Source organism: Heterodontus francisci, chromosome 1 (genome assembly GCF_036365525.1).
Source record: "Heterodontus francisci isolate sHetFra1 chromosome 1, sHetFra1.hap1, whole genome shotgun sequence".
NCBI lineage: Eukaryota > Metazoa > Chordata > Chondrichthyes > Heterodontiformes > Heterodontidae > Heterodontus > Heterodontus francisci.
In genome coordinates, this window is record NC_090371.1 from 285,395,116 (window position 1) to 285,415,408 (window position 20,293).

At 43.3% G+C, this 20,293-nt stretch overlaps 1 protein-coding gene across 3 annotated transcripts in view; it reads right to left on the reverse strand.

Moving 5' to 3' along the window:
* Window positions 1-1,308: 1,308 nt before the first annotated feature.
* Window positions 1,309-20,293, reverse strand: part of manba (mannosidase, beta A, lysosomal) — an 89,858-nt gene continuing 70,873 nt past the window's right edge. For 2 of the 3 annotated variants that reach the window (XM_068047183.1, XM_068047175.1), the window contains exons 16-17: window positions 14,152-14,406; window positions 1,309-2,075 (exon numbers count right to left, since the gene is read on the reverse strand). In XM_068047183.1, coding sequence (XP_067903284.1) covers window positions 1,851-2,075; window positions 14,152-14,406 — 480 coding nt within the window. In that variant the 3' untranslated portion in view covers window positions 1,309-1,850. Of the gene's footprint in view, window positions 2,076-2,247; window positions 2,324-14,151; window positions 14,407-20,293 lie in introns of all 3 variants that reach the window. The other variant, XM_068047193.1, reaches the window with a different exon arrangement.

Genomic DNA, 20,293 nt, shown 5'->3' on the forward strand with positions numbered 1-20,293 from the left:
CGCCTTAATTTGAAACTGGGCACCCAGTTCTATATTCCTCAAGAGGAAGCATCCTCTCAGCATCTAACCTGTCAAGCCCCCCTCAGAATCTTATACATTTCAATAAGATCATCTCAATCTTCTACACTCCAATGAGGCAGGGCAGGTTGAGAGAGGGGTTAATAAAACATACAGTATCATAGGCTTTATTAAGCAGGGCATGGAGTACAAGAGCAAGGAGGTTATGTTGAACTTGTATAACACATTAGTTCAGCCTCAGCTGGAGTACTGTGTCCAGTTCTAGGCACCGCACTTAAGTAAAGATGTGAAGGCATTGTAGAGAGTGCAGAAAAGATTCACAAGAATGGTTCCAGGGATGAGGAACTTCAATTATAAAGATAGATTGGAGAAGAGTAGGCTGAGCGGTGATTTGATAGCGGTATTCAAAATCATGAGGGGTCTGAACAGAAAGAAACTGTTCCCATTCGTGAAAGGATTGAGAACGAGAGGGCACACATTTAAAGTAATTGGCAAATGAAGCAAAAGCGACATGAAGAAAAACTTTTTCACGCAGCAAGTGGTTAAGGTCTAGAATTTACTGCCGGAGGCTGTGGTGGAGGCAGGTTACAAACATACGAATTAGGAGGAGTAGGATGTGATTCCGCGATTGGACAACATTTGCTAAATAATCCACAGTGTGCTAAGAATTACGCTGACAACCAATTTAAGATTATCAGTAGGGCTTGCAGTGTGGCGCACTTGCGCGTACTGGAAGCTACATATATTAATACACAGGTTCCTGTTCTTTGCAGACAGAAAGAGCATTGCACCTGTTTCAGCTGAACAAAACAAGTGAGCCATTCACTGCTTCATTCCTCAGGGCAATGCCTTGACCAATCCGAGTCAAGCTGCCTGGTTTAAATTTCAAACAAAGCTTGGCAGTTAACTGTCAGTCAACATAAACTGGTGCATTCTCCATGGCAACGCCTCTACCAGAGTTCACTTACCAACCAATCAGCACTCTCTTCTCATGCAGTATAAGTTGTTGTTTTCCCTTATATTAGTTATTCTTGCGTATTGTCCTGATGAGTGCAAGACGTAAAGCTTTGACAACGTCATTATTTTCAGCAATTCTCAAGTTCTGTACTACCGAATGACTATTTGACTGTATAATATGATAAAAGCTGATGAAAATTATTTTGTCACACTAAATTCATTGGGCCTATTTAAACCTTTAACAGAGTAATGTACTTTTTAATCTTGATTTAATCAGTGCAACCTTGAAATAAAACCATATTTGTAAAACATTTGTTAAGGTTAGACAACAACTTGATTCTCAGTATTTTTTACTTAAATATTGTTGTTCTAACAATTAGTTCTCAATGTAAAAGAAGTTTGAGTTCTGTGGATTGCTTTGTTCTGGATGGTGTTGAACTTTGAGTCTTGTTGAAGATGCACTCATCCAGGCAGGTGGAGAGTCCAAAGAAGCTGATTATATGTATCAAAGTCTTTCAGTTACAGAACTACAAAACATTCAGTAATATTTTTGTGATGGACTTTGACCAATGATATAAAAGTCAGTACAAAATGTGCAGCAGGAAAACACTGCATCTTTCTTTAGCTAAACTGAAAAGAAATGTTGCTTCATAACTGGAAACAAAATAAACCTTTTGCTTTCCTGATTTTTCTTTGGTTACAAATACATCCAATTCTTAATGAAAACAACTGCAGGAAATCATCACCATTTGTCTACTCGTCAATTTCAATTCAATTTTTTAAAATTATGTCCTCCTCAATACATTACTTACACAGACAGACAGGATGGTGATTACAGTAATTAGACAGAATCTACCTTCATGGGACATTAGTTATCAATAAACGCCTAGAAGTGACTGGACGCACAGCGACTTCTTCAATTCCAAGATGCTGGTCGGGCGCCAAGGGTGAAAGGTCGTCAGCTTGGTCTCCTCCAACATGAGGAAGCCGTTATCACCAAACCTTCCCGGGACATTCCCTACATCCAGCCAAACAAAGGGGGCGATGCTGGAGGTCCGCAGAGTGATCCTGTACGTTTCCCCTTGCTGACTGATGGTGGCCTAAAAAAAGTAACAGGACACTGACATAAATCATGTTTTTTTGTACCATGTAGGAAGAATCCCTCAGACAATATACCCTTAGCTGTCATTAAGATACATTTTGCCAAAAGGGTTTCTAATCTGACAGGATGGGATAAATTTTATAACAGTCGCTCCCAGTGTTGAAACTCACCTAAATGGAGAAATACTGATGGAACCTGTCAATTCCTAATCTGCAATCTCAGACGCAAGGTATTCGTAAAATTTACCTAGTTAACTCAAAAAAAAAATGAAGACGGTCATTTCACAAGCTGCCTTATTTGGGCAACTTGCCCGAAAACCAAGAGTACAATGTGAGGATAGAAATCTATCAATCTCAGTTTTGAAATCTGCAATCAATCCCCAGCCTTAAGAGCTTTTTGGGGGGTGGGGAAGAGTTCCAGATTTCCACTACTCTGCGAAGAAGTGCTTCCTGACATCATAAGGCTTCAGGATTAAGTCATACGGTCTAGCAATTCCAGAAATTTTTGTTGGTGTTATTGAGGGAGTTGACTAAATGTTGTTAGGTTTTTGAGGGTTATAAAGAATGGTGCTTCACACGATTTTTCTGATATCCTTTGCTGTGCTCAAGTCTGCTTTAATGCCCACCCAGAAAGCCAAGGAACAAAGCGGCAACTGCAATTCAGTGTCAATTAAACAGCTGGAATAGCACTGGGAAACTCGGGCAGATGTTAACTGATGAGAAATGGAGAATGTCAGATTGGAGAAAAGCAGATTTATTGGTCAGGTTTTATTTTAATCCATTCACAGGATGTGGGTGTCACTGGCATGGTGGGCATTTATTGCCCATTCCCAATTGCCCTCAAGAAGGTGGTGGAGGGAGGTAATAGCAGGGTACTTGGTATATCTTAATGTAAACAGGCAGAGTCAACATGGTTTTGTGAAAGGGAAATCACGTTTGACTAATATATTAGAGTTCTTTGAGGAAGTAGCAAGCAAGGTGGATAAAGGGGAACCTGTAGATGTGGTGTACTTGGATTTCCAAAAGGCATTCGATAATGTGCCAAATCATAGGTTACTGCACAAGATAAGAGCTTATGGTGTAGGGGGCAACATATTAGAATGGATAGAGGATTGGTTAGCTAACAGGAAGCAGAGTAGGGATAAATGGGTCATTTTCAGGTTGGAAAACTGTAATTAGTCAAGTGCCACAGGGATCAGTGCTGGGGCCTCAACTATTTACAATCTATATCAATGACTTGGATTAGGGGACCGAATGTATGGTTGCTAAGTTTGCTGATAACACAAAGACAGGTACGAAAGTTGTGAGGAGGATGCAAGAAGTCTGCAAAGGAATATTGATAGGTTAAGTGAGTGAGCAAAAATTTGGCAGATGGAGTATAATGTGGGAAAATGTGAACTTGTCCACTTTGGCAGGAAGAATAGAAAAGCAGTATATTATTTAAATGGTGAGAGATTGCAGAACTCTGCAGTACAGAGGGATCTGGGTGTGCTGATACAGGAATCACAAAAAGTTAGTATGCAGGTACAGCAAGTGATTAGGAAGGTGAATGGAATGTTGTCGTTTATTGCAAGGGGAATGGAATATAAAAATAGAGATGTTTTGCTCCAGTTATACAGGGCATTGGTGATACCTGGAGTCTCCTTAATTAAGCAAGGATATAATTGCAATAGCAGTTCAGAGAAGGTTCACTCGACTGATTCCTGGGATGAAGGGTTATCTTATGAGGAAAGGTTGGACAGGTTGGGCCTGTATTCATTGGAGTTTAGAAGAATGAGAGCTGATCTTATTGAAACATACAAGATCTTGAGGGGATGCTGACAGGATGTTTCCCCTCATGAGAGAGACTAGAACCTGGGGACACAGTTTAAAAATAAGGGATCTCCTATTTAAGATTGAGACGAGGAGAATTTCTTCCTTTTAGAGGGTCATTAGGCTGCGGAATTCTCCCCAGACAGCAATGGAGGCAGGATCATTGAATATTTTTAAGGCTGAGTTAGATAAGATTCTTGATTGACAAGGGAGTTAAAGGGTCTCAGGGATAGACAGGAAAGTAGAGTTGAGGCCACAATCTGATTGGCCATGATCTTATCAAATGGCGGAGCGGGCCTGAGGGGCCGATTGGCCTACTCCTGCTCCTAATTTGTATGACTGTATGTTCATATGTTCTTGAATACAACTGAGTGGTTTGTTAGGTCATTTCAGAGTCAACCATACAAACACAAAAGCAAAATACTGTGCATACTGGAAATCTGAAATAAAAACAGAGATGCTAGGAATACTCAGCAGGTCTGGCAGCATCTGTGGAGAGAGAAACAGAGTTAACGTTTCAGGGCTGTAAAGAGTCAACCACATTGCTGTGGATCTGGAGTCACGTATAAGTCAGACCCGGTAAGGATGAAAGATTTCCTTCCCCGGAGGATGTTTGTGAACGAGATTGTTTATTTTTAAAACAAAAATTCGGTAGTTTAATGATCACCATTACTGATACTAGCTTTTATTGTAGATTTATTTAATTAAATTTAAATTCCCCAGCTGCTGTGGTGGGATTTAAAGTCATGTCTGCAGCATTAGTCTAGGCCTCTGGATTACTAGTCCAGGAACATAACCACTATGCTGCTGTACCCTCTAAAGTGCTTGGTTCTTCCTGCAAAGAGTCAAAGACACATTGTACAGAGCTAATGGCTACATCCTGTTACTATTCACAAAGTTCTAGTACACCAGCCACAAGAATAGGTTGCCAAAAGGGTGAATTCCACGTTCAAGAGCTAAAGAAGCAGTCAAACCTCAACAAATCCGTAAGGGTAATCTAAAACTGGCTTTCTTTAGGGATTCAGACCTTGCATGACATGTGAAAATAGAGATTGCTGCCTGAAAAGAATCATCTACAAGCATTACAGAATCATACAGATTGAGGCCATTCAGCCCATCGTGCCTGCACCAAGCTAGCCAATTAGTCCCATTCCCCTGCTCTTTCTCCCTTGGTCCTGCAATTCAATGATTTATCCCTTTCTCTTTTGAACGTTATTGCTGAATCTACTTCCATCACCCTTTCAGGCACTGCATTCCAGATCATAACTCGCTATGCAAAAAATAATTGTCAAGCCGCTTCTGGTTCTTTGGCCCATTATCTTAAATCTGTGTCCTCTGGTTACCAACCCTCCTGCCAGTGGAAACAGTTTCTCCTTAAATTACCCTACCAAAACCATTCATGATTTTGAACACATCTATCAAATCTCTCCTTAACCTTCTCTGCTCTAAGGAGAATATTCCCAGCTTCTCTAGTTTCTCCATGTAACTGAAGTCCTTTACCCCTAGTCCCATTCTAGTACATCTCTTCCACACCCTCTCCAAGGCCTTAACATCTTTCCTAAAGTGTGGTACCCAGAATTGGCCACAATAACCGACCTGGGGCCTAACCAGTGACTTACAAAGGTATAGCATAACTTCCTTGCTTCTGTACTCTATAAAGCCAAGGACCCTGCACTTGTGTAAAATCCACAGTTTTAAAGGCTGGGCCGCTAAAATCTGCACCTTTATGTTCTTTCAGAGAGTCAGGACCTAGATTGATCCTCTAGAACCCTCCCAATCCACAAACAATAACAACTTGCATTCATATAGTGCTTTTAACGCAGTAAAATATCCCAAGATGCTTCACAGGAGAAGCGTCAAAAAAATGTGACACTAAACCACATAAGGAGATATTAGGATATGGGTGAACAGGACTTGGTGTAAAGGCCTGCTCAGGTCTGCAAATGAGGCCTGAGCTGAGCCCGACAGAACCCCCATCCGACCCCAACCCAGCCCGAGTCCTTCCATTTTTTCCCGTGCCCGACCCGACCATCAGTTAACCTACCTTCCGTTTTTCACTTTGTTCTTTACCTGCACAAGCTTAAAGTAACTGTAGAAAAACCACCTTTAAAGTCCAAAAAGTAAATTAATATTAAAGTCACTTACCTGAGCTGGTGGTAGAGCATGTCCGATCCAGCCCGACCCGACCACGAATGCCGGACCCAGACGCGCGACCTTACCCGACCCAAACCTGACACGTTGTCGGGTCCGGGTCGAGTAGCAGGCCTTTAACTTGGTGCAAGTTAGGATATGGGAAGCAGAGCTTTGGATGACTTCAGCTTTACAGAGAGCAGAATGTGGGAAAGTGGTCTAGAATAGATAACAAAGGCATGGATGAGGGTTCAGCAGCAGCTCAGCTGAGGCAGGGCAAAGTCGGGCGATATTACGGAGGTGGAAATGGGCAGTCTTAGCGATGACGTGGACGCATGGTCAAAGCTCATCTCTGGGTCAAATATGACACCAAGGTTGCGAATAATCTGGTTCAGCCTCAGCTGCCAGGGAGCGGGATGAGGTCAGTGGTGAGGGAGCTGAGTTTGGAGCAGGGCCTGAAGGCAATAGCTTCTCTCTTGCCAGTATTTAGTTGGAGGAAGTTGCTGCTCATCCAGTACTGGATATCAGATAAACAATCTGACAATTTAGAGACAGTGGAGGCTTCCTGAGGTAGTGGTGAGGTCAAGCTGGGTGTTGTGGGTGTGTTTTGATTCTTTCACAGTATGTGAACGTCGCTGGCAAGTCCAGCATTAACTGCCCATGAGAAGGTGATGGTGAGCCGCCTTCTTGAACCGCTGCAGTCCATGTGTTGTAGGTACACCCATAGTGGTATCAGAAAGGGAGTTCCAGGATTTTGACCCAGTGACAGTGAAGGAACGGCGATATAGTTTCAACTGTTCAGGCTTTGTCCATCATGGCACAATTCTGGATTGTGAAGACAAAGACTGGGACTTTACCATGAACCTTAATGTCCGTAGCATGTATTTGATGATCAGAACCTTTTTGCCTAAGGTAAGTCCATCTGGAACCCAGCAAATGGCAGACCTTACTATTCCAGCACTGGCAAGAGATAGAGATATTATTCAGTTGTTTGCATAAACTATAATATTAAGATCCTGGTTTTCGAGGTAATTTACTGAGAAGACAGAGAAATTTCCATCTTCATAACAATAACCAGTTGGCCAAATAAGCATCTAATGTAGCAGCAGCATCGTGGTAACAAAGTGAGAGTTCTGTTTATGAAGAAAGGGTCTTATAAGAGAAAAGAAAGCATAGAGTAGGTTAAAGGTTCGGCACAACATTGTGGGCCGAAGGGCCTGTACTGTGCTGTACTGTTCTATGTTCTATGTAATTCAGGATGGTGTGTGGCTTGGAGGGGAGCTTGCAAGTGGTGGTGTTCCAATGTGCTTGCTGTCCTTGCCGTTCTAGGTGACAGAGGTCGCGGGTATGGAAGCTGCTGTTGAAGGAGCCTTGGTGAGTTGTTGCAGTGCATCTTGTAGATGGTGCACACTGCTGCCACTGTGCATCGGTGGTGAAGGGAGTGAATGTTTAAGGTGGTGGATGGGGTGTCAATCAAGCAGGCTGCTTTGTCCTGGATAGTGTTGAGCTTTTTGAGTGTTGTTGGAGCTGTACCCATCCAGGCAAGTGGAGAGTATTCCATCACACTCCTAACTTGTGCCTTGTAGATGATGGAAAGGCTTTGGGGAGTCAGGAGATGAGTTACTCGCCACAGAACTTCCAGCTTCTGACCTGCTCTTGTAGCCATAGTATTTATATAGCTGGTCCAGTTAAGATTCGGGTCAATGGTAACCCCCAGGATGTTGATAGTGGAGGATTCAGCGATGGTAATGTCACAGAATTTCAGGGGGCGATGGTTGGATTCTCTCTTGTTGGAGATGGTCATTGTCTGGCACTTGTGTGGCGCGAATGTAACTTGCAAATTGGACGGTCTACACCTGGGCCGGACTGGAACCAATGTCCTTGGAGGTGCTTTTGCTAACGCTGTTGGGGAGGGTTTAAACTAATGTGGCAGGGGAATGGGAACCAATTGAGGTCAGTTGACAGTAAGGAGGTAGTAACAAAAGCCTGTAAGGAACTAGATAATGAAGTCAGTGTGACTAAGGGGAAGAGCAGGCAGGGAGCAGATGATGAATATAAAGGGACTGGTGGTCTGAGGTGCATTTGTTTTAATGCAAGAAGTGTAGTTGGTAAGGCAGATGAACTTAGGGCTTGGATTAGTACCTGGGAGTATGATGTTATTGCTATTACTGAGACTTGGTTGAGGGAAGGGCATGATTGGCAACTAAATATCCCAGGATATCGATGCTTCAGGCGGGATAGAGAGGGAGGTAAAAGGGGTGGAGGAGTTGCATTACTGGTCAAAGAGGATATCACAGCTGTGCTGAAGGAGGGCACTATGGAGGACTCGAGCAGTGAGGCAATATGGACAGAACTCAGAAATAGGAAGGGTGCGGTAACAATGTTGGGGCTGTACTACAGGCCTCCCAACAGCGAGCGTGAGATAGAGGTACAAATATGTAAACAGATTATGGAAAGATGTAGGAGCAACAGGGTGGTGGTGATAGGAGATTTTAATTTTCCCAACATTGACTGGGATTCGCTTAATGTTAGAGGTCCAGATGGAGCAGAATTTGTAAGGAGCATCCAGGAGGGTTTTCTAGAGCAGTATGTAAATAGTCCAACTCGGGAAGGGGCCATACTGGACCTGGTGTTGGGGAATGAGCCCGGCCAGGTTGTTGAAGTTTCAGTAGGGGACTACTTTGGGAATAGTGATCACAATTCCGTAAGCTTTAAAATACTCATGGACAAAGACGAGAGTGGTCCTAAAGGAAGAGTGCTAAATTGGGGGAAGGCCAACTATACCAAAATTCGGCAGGAGCTGGGAAATGTAGATTGGGAGCAGCTGTTTGAAGGTAAATCCACATGTGATATGTGGGAGGCTTTTAAAGAGAGGTTGATTAGCGTGCAGGAGAGACATGTTCCTGTGAAAATGAGGGATAGAAATGGCAAGATTAGGGAACCATGGATGACAGGTGAAATTGTGAGACTAGCTAAGAGGAAAAAGGAAGCATACATAAGGTCTAGGCGGCTGATGAAAGACGAAGCTTTGAAAGAATATCGGGAATGTAGGACCAATCTGAAACGAGGAATTAAGAGGGCTAAAAGGGGTCATGAAATATCTTTAGCAAACAGGGTTAAGGAAAATCCCAAAGCCTTTTATTCATATATAAGGAGAAAGAGGGTAACTAGAGAAAGGATTGGTCCACTCAAGGACAAAGGAGGAATGTTATGCTTGGACTCAGAGAAAATGGGTGAGATTCTAAACGAGTACTTTGCATCGGTATTCACCGAGGAGAGGGACATGACGGATGTTGAGGTTAGGAACAGATGTTTGATTACTCTAGGTCAAGTCGGCATAAGGAGGGAGGAAGTGTTGGGTATTCTAAAGGGCATTAAGGTGGACAAGTCCCCAGGTCCGGATGGGATCTATCCCAGGTTACTGAGGGAAGCGAGAGAGGAAATAGCTGGGGCCTTAACAGATATCTTTGCAGCATCCTTAAACACGGGTGAGGTCCCGGAGGACTGGAGAATTGCTAATGTTGTCCCCTTGTTTAAGAAGGGTAGCAGGGATAATCCAGGTAATTATAGACCGGTGAGCCTGACGTCAGTGGTAGGGAAGCTGCTGGAGAAGATACTGAGGGATAGGATCTATTCCCATTTGGAAGAAAATGGGCTCATCAGTGATAGGCAACATGGTTTTGTGCAGGGAAGGTCATGTCTTACCAACTTAATAGAATTCTTTGAGGAAGTGACAAAGTTGATTGATGAGGGAAGGGCTGTCGATGTCATATACATGGACTTCAGTAAGGCGTTTGATAAGGTTCCCCATGGCAGGCTGATGGAGAAAGTGAAGGCGCTTGGGGTCCAAGGTGTACTAGCTAGATGGATAAAGAACTGGCTGGGCAACAGGAGACAGAGAGTAGCAGTAGAAGGGAGTTTCTCAAAATGGAGACGTGTGACCAGTGGTGTTCCACAGGGATCCGTGCTGGGACCACTGTTGTTTGTGATATACATTAATGATTTGGAGGAAAGTATAGGTGGACTGATTAGCAAGTTTGCAGACGACACTAAGATTGGTGGAGTAGCAGATAGTGAAGGGGACTGTCAGAGAATACAGCAGAATATAGATAGATTGGAGAGTTGGGCAGAGAAATGGCAGATGGAGTTCAATCAGGGCAAATGCGAGGTGATGCATTTTGGAAGATCCAATTCAAGAGTGAACTATACAGTAAATGGAAAAGTCCTGGGGAAAATTGATGTCCAGAGAGATTTGGGTGTTCAGGTCCACTGTTCCCTGAAGGTGGCAACGCAGGTAAATAGAGTGGTCAAGAAGGCATACGGCATGCTTTCCTTCATCGGACAGGGCATTGAGTACAAGAGTTGGCAGGTCATGTTACAGTTGTATAGGACTTTGGTTCGGCCACATTTGGAATACTGCGTACAGTTCTGGTCGCCACATTACCAAAAGGATGTGGATGCTTTGGAGAGGGCGCAGAGGAGGTTCACCAGGATGTTGCCTGGTATGGAGGGCGCTAGCTATGAAGAGAGGTTGAGCAGATTAGGATTATTTTCATTAGAAAGACGGAGGTTGAGGGGGGACCTGATTGAGGTGTACAAAATCATGAGAGGTATAGACAGGGTGGATAGCAAGAGGCTTTTTCCCAGAGTGGGGGTTTCAATTACTAGAGGACACGAGTTCAAAGTGAAAGGGGAAAAGTTTAGGGGGGATATGCGTGGAAAGTTCTTTACGCAGAGGGTGGTGGGCACCTGGAACGCATTGCCAGCGGAGGTGGTAGATGCGGGCACGATGGAGTCTTTTAAGATGTATCTAGACAGATACATGAATGGGCAGGAAGAAAAGAGAAACAGAACCTTCGAAAATAGGCGACATGTTTAGAGAGAGGATCTGGATCGGCGCAGGCTTGGAGGGCCGAAGGGCCTGTTCCTGTGCTGTAATTATCTTTGTTCTTTGTTCTTTGCAACTCATCAGCCCAAGCCTAAATGAACATCAACGCAAGCTCGAGGAACAGCACCTCATTTTCCGATTAGGCACTCTACAGCCTTCCAGACAACATTGAGTTCAATAATTTCAGAGCATGAATTTTTTATTATTTTATTTTATTATTTTTTAACCATGTGCCTGCCTTAAACTGGGTTTTTCATGCTTGTGCTTTTGGCTAGGGCTGTTCATTATTCTGTCTTTGACACTCTGCACTAATACTTTGTCTTTCACCACACCATTAGCACACTCTTTTTGCCTTTGCCCCATTACCTTGCCAGTTAATCTCTCCGACCTTCTGTTCTATCACACACCTCTTTTGTTCTCTTCCCCCCCACCCCCGCTTCACATGCTTAAAACTGTTACATTTCTAACCTTTGCCAGTTCTGATAAAAGGTCACAGACCTGAAATGTGAATTCTGCTTATCTCTCCACAGATGCTACCAGACCTGCTGAGTATTTCCAGAACTTTTTGTTTTTATCTCTTGTTATATCAAACCTAAATATTGTCCAGGTCTTGCTGCATATGGACTTGGACTGCTTCAGTATCTGAGGAGTCACGAATGGTGAACATTGCACAATCAACCAGCGAACATGCCCACTTCTGACATTATGATAGAGGGAAGGTCATTGATGAAGCAGCTGAAGATGGTTGGGCCTGGGACACCACCCTGAGGAACTCCCGCACTGATGTCCTGCAGCTGAGATGATTGACCTCCAACAACCACAACCATCTTCCTTTGCGCTATGTATGACTCCAAACAGTGGAGAGTTTTCCCCGATTCCCATTGACTCCAGTTTTGCTCCTTAATGTCACACTCAATCAAATGCTGCCTTGATATCACCTCACCTCAAGTTCAGCTTTTTTGCCAAGTTTGGACCAAGGCTGTAATGAGGTCAGGAGCTGATTGGCTCTGCTGGAAGCCAAATCGAGCACGCGTACCTGTGTTATCGCCAAGGAGCAGCATTTAAATGAGAAATAGAAATGGACACCAGAGGTAATGGTGCAAGAGCAGATGCAGGAAGAGAAGCCACTGCAAGTGATTCTCTAGTTACCATTAAATAGATAAGATTGGAACCAGGTGGTTGCAGTCCCACCCAGCTGGACAATGGTGGAGAGATGCTGCACATCAATCCTACTGGCTGCTTACCAATTACACTGAAGTCAGGATGGCTACAGAAGTGGTGCAGACCCCCCGCTGATTGTGTTGGATGGGCAGAGGTCGCTCCCTGGTGTGCACCTCATACTCTTACAAGTTGTGCAATTTTGGAATGCAGCATGAGCCATTTACGGCATAAGAGGAGGCTATTCGGCCCATCGAAGCCATGATGGCTCTACGCGCAGCAATCCAGTCAGTCCCACTACCCCGCTCTATCTCTGTAGCCTGTTAATTGTGTGATTATAAGTTAATTGTGTGATTATATGCAGGTGAAGGGAGTTAATTGGGGTTTAAGTTGAGCACTTAAAAGCAGACACTCACTAGGTCTGGGAGAGGGATTTGTGTGAAAGCTACATGTTTGTAATCCTTTTACTCTGTACAATAAATGTGAAACTGAGTAAATATAGGCTCCTGCATTATCCTTCGACAACAAGCTTTCTGGAGTTGAACATGGCCACGCAAGTTAATTTATTTCAAGTGCCCATCCAATTTCCTTTTGAAGTCATTGATTGTTTCTGCTTCCATGTCCCTTGTGGGTAGCGAGTTCCAAAAAAGATTTTCCTCACATTTTTTCTGCATCTCTTGCCCAAAACTTTCAATCTGTGTCCCCTTATCCTTGTACCATCAGTTAATGGGAACAGTTTCTCCTTGTCTAACATATTTAAGCCCGTCATAATCTTGTTCACATCTTGTTCAAATCGCCCCTCAATCTTCTTTGCTCGAAGGAGAACAACCCCAGTTTTTCCAACCTAACCTTGTAACTAAAATTCCCCTTCCCTGGAACCATTCTGGTAAATCACATCCTTCCTAAAGCGTGGTGACACAATATTCTGGTAGTGGTAGTGGACACAATACTCTGGTAGTGGTCTAACCAGAGCTTTATAAAGGTTCAGAATAACTTCCCTGCTTTTGTACTCTATGCCTCTATTTATGAAGCCCAAGATCCCACATGCTTTACTAACCACTCTCTCAATATGTCCTGCCACCTTCTAAGGTCAATGCACATGCACCCCCAGGTCCCTCTGTTCCTGCACACTCTCTAGAACTGTGCCATTACGTTTACATTGCCTCTCCCCCTATTCTTTCTGCCAAAATGCATCACTTGTCTGTATTAAATTCCATCTGCCACCTGTCTGCCCATTCTGCTAGCCTAACTATGACCCGTTGCAGGCAGTTCACATCATCCTCACCGTTTGCCACACCTCCATGTTTGGTATCATCAGCAAATGTTGAAATTCTACTCTGTATTCCAAGATCCAAGTCATTTATATATATCAAAAAAGGCAGTGGTCCTAGCACTGCCCCTTGGGGAGCACCACTGTCTACCATCCTCCAGTCAGAAAAACAACTATTTACCATCAATAACTGGGAAACAGCATGGGCAGGTTTCAAAACTCAAAGCAATGCCCCCAGTTAATTTCCTCCTATTCCCCAGTCCAGAGCAGCACATCCCAACTGCACACTGAGACTGGATGAGTAAGATCAACAGTGGTTTGCATTTTATGAAGCACAGTAACCGAACTGGAGGAGTAGAATCACCCTGCAGGCATCAAGTGAGCATATCTCTTACAAAAATATTCAATCCAATAAAAGCATAATACCAACCCCTCACTACAGCACTGTTAGTTAAATTCCCTACACTGGAAAACAGCTTAAACCCACTGTTCTGATGACCACCTGAAACAATTCCATATTTTCAAGACCCGTGATTTTAAAATTGTAGAACTATTCAACAAAACGGAAATTCAGTCCAAGAATGTTTGCACATTATATAACAATTCAAGAAAGCACAAGATTATTTAAGCTACATTTTGCAAACCGAAGAAGTGTATATCGATAAATCACAAGTCCAACTTATGGATGGTTAAACACAGGCAACATAGCCTTGACTTTGAGATGGCATTAAGGCAGGTCATAATTTAATCAATTTAAATCACGATTTAACTATTTTCGGAGGCTGTATGGAGACAGTGACATAATATGTTTACTTACATTAATTTGTGGTTTTCTCAGCATCTGGGCATCCTTTAAAGAAGACAAGAAGTAATAGTTTATAGGTCCGATCTGCTGGCCATTACCTTCAAGGTAAAATGTTACGACGCAGTTATATCTGCTGCAACCACATTGTCTCAGCAGATCATCAGTGACTTCCTTGTACACAGGGGCTGAACTCCTTGCCTTAAGGATAAAGAACCCAGTGGTATAAACACACACTGGTTCCATCAGACTCCATTGGTAAACCTTAATCTACAAAACAAAAATATTAAGAATTCAATAAAGTCATATCTAAAGCTCATGCAATGTAATCCATCTAGTACATAAAACTATACCATAATTTTAAGTTTTAAACACTATAAAACCTCAAGATATCTTCCAAAAGAAAAATAGCCTGTTCTGATAAATAGCGACTGCTACAAATGTGTAGATTTGCTTACGTCAGTTTAAAATAACATTCAGTCTGAGGCTGTTGTTAAAAAGATCAACTGGGTTTGTTAGAGAGATTGGATAAGCAATAGTAGTAATCTTTATGTCACTGCAGACAGCTTTGCGTATTTCCCTGATCATGAACCCAGTTGAGTTCCAAACTCGCATTATGTTTACATTTGAATTGCTGGGTTTTTTTGTATTACATAGAATATACAGTTAAGAAATAGGTCATTCAGCCCAACGAGTCTGTGTTCGAGCTTATGTCCCACATGACCCTCCTTCCATTGAGAACTTGAATTTAGTTAAGTTTGGCTGATCACTTGACTTCAAAGCAATCAAGTGGTTCAAAACTGGCCACCCGATCATCTTTCAAAAACTCTGCTTCAGCTGCACTGGATTCATACCAGTCAAGTGTATTGAGCAACACAAGTCGATGAACCAGCAATCTTTTTCGGATATTGAACAGGCTAAAGCAAAATAATCAGATGCAAGTCACCCAAGTGACAACCTAATTCATCTTTAACAAGTGGGGTTAAAATACAGTTCAAGCCAACTTTCTCACACAAAAGGTTGCTGCAGGAATCAGATATCAGGAGTTTTTCAATATCCCACATGGGGGAAGTTTCCCAATACAAAGAACAAAGAACAGTACAGCACAGGAACAGGCCATTCGGCCCTCCAAGCCTGCGCCAATCTTGATGCCTGTCTAAACTAAAACTTTCTGCACTTCCGGGGTCCGTATCCCTCTATTCCCATCCTATTCATGTATTTGTCAAGATGCCTCTTAAACGTCGCTATCGTACCTGCTTCCACCACCTCCCCTGGCAGCAAGTTCCAGGCACTCACCACCCTCTGTGTAAAGAACTTGCCTCGCACATCCCTTCTAAACATCGCCCCTCGCACCCTAAACGTATCTCCCCTATTAACTGACTCTTCCACCCTGGGAAAAAGCTTCTGACTATCCACTCTGTCCATGCCACTCATAACTTTGTAAACCTCTATCAGGTCGCTCCTCCACCTCCGTCGTTCCAGTGAAAACAATCCGAGTTTATCCAACCTCTCCTCATAGCTAATACCCTCCAGACCAGGCAACATTGTCCAACCTCTCCTCATAGCTAATACCCTCCAGACCAGGCAACATCCTCTTCTGTACCCTCTCCAAAGCCTCTACATCCTTCTGGTAGTGTGGCGACCAGAATTGTACACAATATTCCAAGTGTGGCCTAACTAAGGTTCTGTACAGCTGCAGCATGACTTGCTAATTTTTATACTCTATGCCCCGACCGATGAAGGCAAGCATGCCGTATGCCTTCTTGACTACCTTATCCACCTGCATTGCCACTTTCAGTGATCTGTGGACCTGTATGCCCAGATCTCTCTGCCTGTCAATACTCCTAAGGGTTCTGCCATTTACTGTATACATCGCACCTGTATTAGACCTTCCAAATTGCATTACCTCATGTTTGTCTGGATTAAACTCCATCTGCCATTTCTCCGCCCAAGTCTCCAACAGATCTATATCCTGCTGTATCCTCTGACAATCCTCATCACTATCCACAACTCCACCGACCTTTGTGTCATCCACAAACTTACTCATCAGACCAGCTACATTTTCCTCCAAATCATTTATATATACTACAAATAGCAAAGGTCCCAGCACTGATCCCTGCGGAACACCACTAGTCACATCCCTCCATTCAGAAAAGCACCCTTCCACTGCTACCCTCTGTCTTCTATGACCGAGCCAGTTCTGTATCCATCTTGCCAGTTCACCTCTGATCCCGTGTGACTTCACCTTTTGTACCAGTCTGCCATGAGGGACCTTGTCAAAGGCTTTACTGAAGTCCATGCAGACAACATCCACTGCCCTTCCTTCATCACTCATCTTCGTCACTTCCTCAAAAAACTGGATCAAGTTAGTGAGACACAACCTCCCCTTCATAAAATCATGCTGCCTCTTACTAATAAGTCCATTTGTTTCCAAATGGGAGTAAATCCTGTCCTGAAGAATCTCTCCAATAATTTCCCTACCACTGACGTAAGGCTCAGCAGCCTGTAATTTCCTGGATTATCCTTGCTACTCTTCTTAAACAAAGGAACAACATTGGTTATTCTCCAGTCCTCTGGGACCTCACCTGTAGCCAATGAGGATACAAATATTTCTGTCAAGGCCCCAGCAATTTCCTCCCTTGCCTCCCTCAGTATTCTGGGGTAGTTCCCATCAGGCCCTGGGGACTTATCTACCTTAATGTTTTACAAGATGCCCAACACCTCCTCCTCTTTGATATCGACATGACCCAGACTATCTACACTCCCTTCCCTAGACTCATCATCCACCAAGTCCTTCTCTTCGGTAAATACTGATGCAAAGTACTCATTTAGTACCTCACCCATTTCCTCTGGCTCCATGCATAGATTCCCTCCTCTGTCCTTGAGTGGGCCAACCTTTTCCCTGGTTACCCTCTTGCTCTTTATATACGTATAAAAAGCCTTGGGATTCTCCTTAATCCTGTTTGCCAATGACTTTTCATGACTCCTTTTAGCTAGCCCTCCTGACTCGTTGTTTAAGTTCCTTCCTACTTTCTTTATATTCCTCAAGGGCTTTGTCTGTTCCCAGCCGTCTAGCCCTTACGAATGTTTCCTTTTTCTTTTTGACTAGGCTCACAATATCCCTCGTTATCCAAGGTTCCCGAAACTTGCCAAACTTATCCTTCATCCTCACAGGAACGTGCTGGTCCTGGATTCTAATCAACTGACGTTTGAAAGACTCCCACATGTCAGGTGTTGATTTACCCTCAAACAGCCGCCCCCAATCTAAATTCTTCAGTTCCTGCCTGATATTGTTATAATTAGCCTTCCCCCAATTTAGCACCTTCACCCAAGGACTACTCTTATCCTTATCCACAAGTACCTTAAAACTTATGATCACTGTTCCCGAAATGCTTCCCTACTGAAACTTTGACCACCTGGCCGGGCTCATTCCCTAATACCAGATCCAGTTCGGCCTCATCCCTAGTTGGACTATCTACATATTGTTTCAAGATCCTCCTGGATGCTCCTTACAAATCCTGCCCCATCCAAGCCCCTAGCACTAAGTGAGTCCCAGTCAATAGAGGGGAAGTAAAAATCACCCACAACAACCCTGTTGCTTTTACATCTTGCCAAAATCTGTCTACATATCTGCTCCTCTATCTCCCGCTGGCTGTTGGGAGGCCTGTAGTAAACCCCCAACATTGTGACTGCACGCTTCCTATTCCTACCCATATTGCCTTGCTGCATGAGTCCTCCGAGGTGTCCTCCCGCAGTACAGTAGTGATATTCTCCTTAACCAGTAATACATTGCTACATAGAATCATAACAGCACAGAAGGTGGCCAATCGGCCCATCAAGTTCATGCTGGCTCTCTGTAGAACAATCCAGTATGTCTCATTTCCCCACTCTATCCCCACAGCCCTGCAAGTTTATTTCTCTCAAGTGCCCATCCAATTTCCTTTTCAAATCATTCGTCTCCGCTTCCACCATCCTTGTAGGCAGCAAGTTCCAGGTCATAATCACTCGCTGTGCAAAAAGTTCTTCTTCACATCCCCCCTGCATTTTTTCCCCCAAACTCTTAAATCTGTGTCCCCTTGTCCTTGTACGATCAGCTAATGGGAATAGCTTTTCTTTGTCTACCTTATCTAAACCTCTCATGATCTTGTACACCTCTATCAAATCTCCCTTCAATCCTCTTTGCACCAAGGAGAACACCTCCAGCTTCTTCAACCTGACCTTGTAGCTAAAATCCCTCATCCCTGGAACCATTCTGGTAAATCTCCCCTGCCCCCTCTCAAGGACCCTCACATCCTTCCTAAAATGTGACAACCAGAACTGAATGCAATACTCCAGTTGGGGCACAACCAGAGCTTTATAAACGTTCAACATAACTTCCCTGCTTTTGTACTCAATGTCTCTATTTATGAAGCCCAAGATCCCATATGCTTTTCTAACCACTCTCTCAATATGTCCTGCCACCTTTCAAAATATACGCATGTGAACCCCCAGGTCCCTCTGTCCCTGTACACTCTTTAGAACTGTACCAATATGTCTAGATTGCCTCTCCCTATCCCTTCTGCCAAAATGTATCACCTCGCACTTCTCTGTATTAAATTCCATCTGCCACTAGTCTGCCCCTTCTACTAGCCTATCTATGTCCTGTTGCAGTTGATTGGTTTCACCTTCACTGTTTGCCACTCCTCCAAGTTTGGCATCATCGGCAAATTTTGAAATTTTACTCTGTATTCCAAGATCCAAGTCATTTACATATGTCAAAAAAGCACTGACCCTTGCAGAACATCAATGTCTACCATCCTCTAGTCGTCTGAAAAACAACCATTTATCACGACTTGCTGTTTTCTGTCCTTAAGCCAACTTTTTTTTACCTAATTGGACACAGACTCTCCTATACTATTAGCTTCAATTTTGTTAACCAGTTTCTTCTCGTATGTATAGGCCATAACAGAAGTGGTATGTTGCCCATGGTTTCGATATTTACAACAGTTTTTAACTCCGTAGTCAAAATGGAGGCTGCACCTCACTATTTTTCTCATATAGAAAGTTACTTTGTCTTTCAGATGAGGCGTTAAACCAAGGTCCCGTCAAAGATGACTGGAGGGAGTTCTCCCCAATGTCCAGGGACCAATATTTATCCATCAACCAACTTCACTAAAAAAACAGATTATCTGGTTAATATCTCTTTGCTGTTCGTGGGATCTTGCTGCATGCAAATTGGCTGCCGCATTTGCTATATTACAGTAGTGTCTACACTTCAAAAGTATTTCATTGGCTGTAAAGCTTTTTGGGATGTCCCAAGGTCATGAATGGTGCTTATAAAGGGCAAGTCTTTCTTTCCTGAAGGGGGCAGTTCTTATTTCTGACATGTCAAATGTCTGATTGTAAAATTGTTAAGAGTTGATATATATCAAGAACATTTCCTTTAACCAATTTATTTAAGTTGCCCAATCCCCTGAAAAGCAGTCCTGCCAGTTTCAATTTATCCCGATACATCACATGAAAGAATTTCTCAAAAACTCACTATACAGACTGAAAGGGTGAATTCTTGCATTTGGAGACCAGCAATTAAACTGCTGGACAAGCTACTGGTATCATTGGGTACAGAACCACAACGATGACAACTGATGGCTTAGCCTGGTCCAACTCATTCATATCTTTACAACGTATTTACAGCACAGAAACAGGCCATTCAGCTCAACTGGTCTATGTCGGTGTTTATGCTCCCCACAAACCGCCTCCCACACCTCTTCATTTAACCCCATTAACATATCCTTCTATTCCTTTCTCTCTCGTGTACTTATCCAGCTTCACAACGCATTCATCATTTTCACCTTAATTACACCCTGTAATAGCAGGTTCCACATTCTCACCAAGCTCTGGGTAAATAAATTTCTCCTGAATTCCCTTTTGGATTTATTTGTAACTACCTTATATTTACGGCCCCTGGTTTTGGTCTCTCACACAAGTGGAAATATTTCTACGTCCACCCTATTAAACCCTATCATAACCTTAAACACCTCTATCAGGTCATAAGTGGGGAGGTTAGCTAATGATTGCAGTGTTCAGTACCATTCACGACTCCTCATATACTGAAGTAGTCCGTGCCCACGTGGAGCAAGACGTGGACAAGATTCACGCTTCGACTGATAAATGGCAA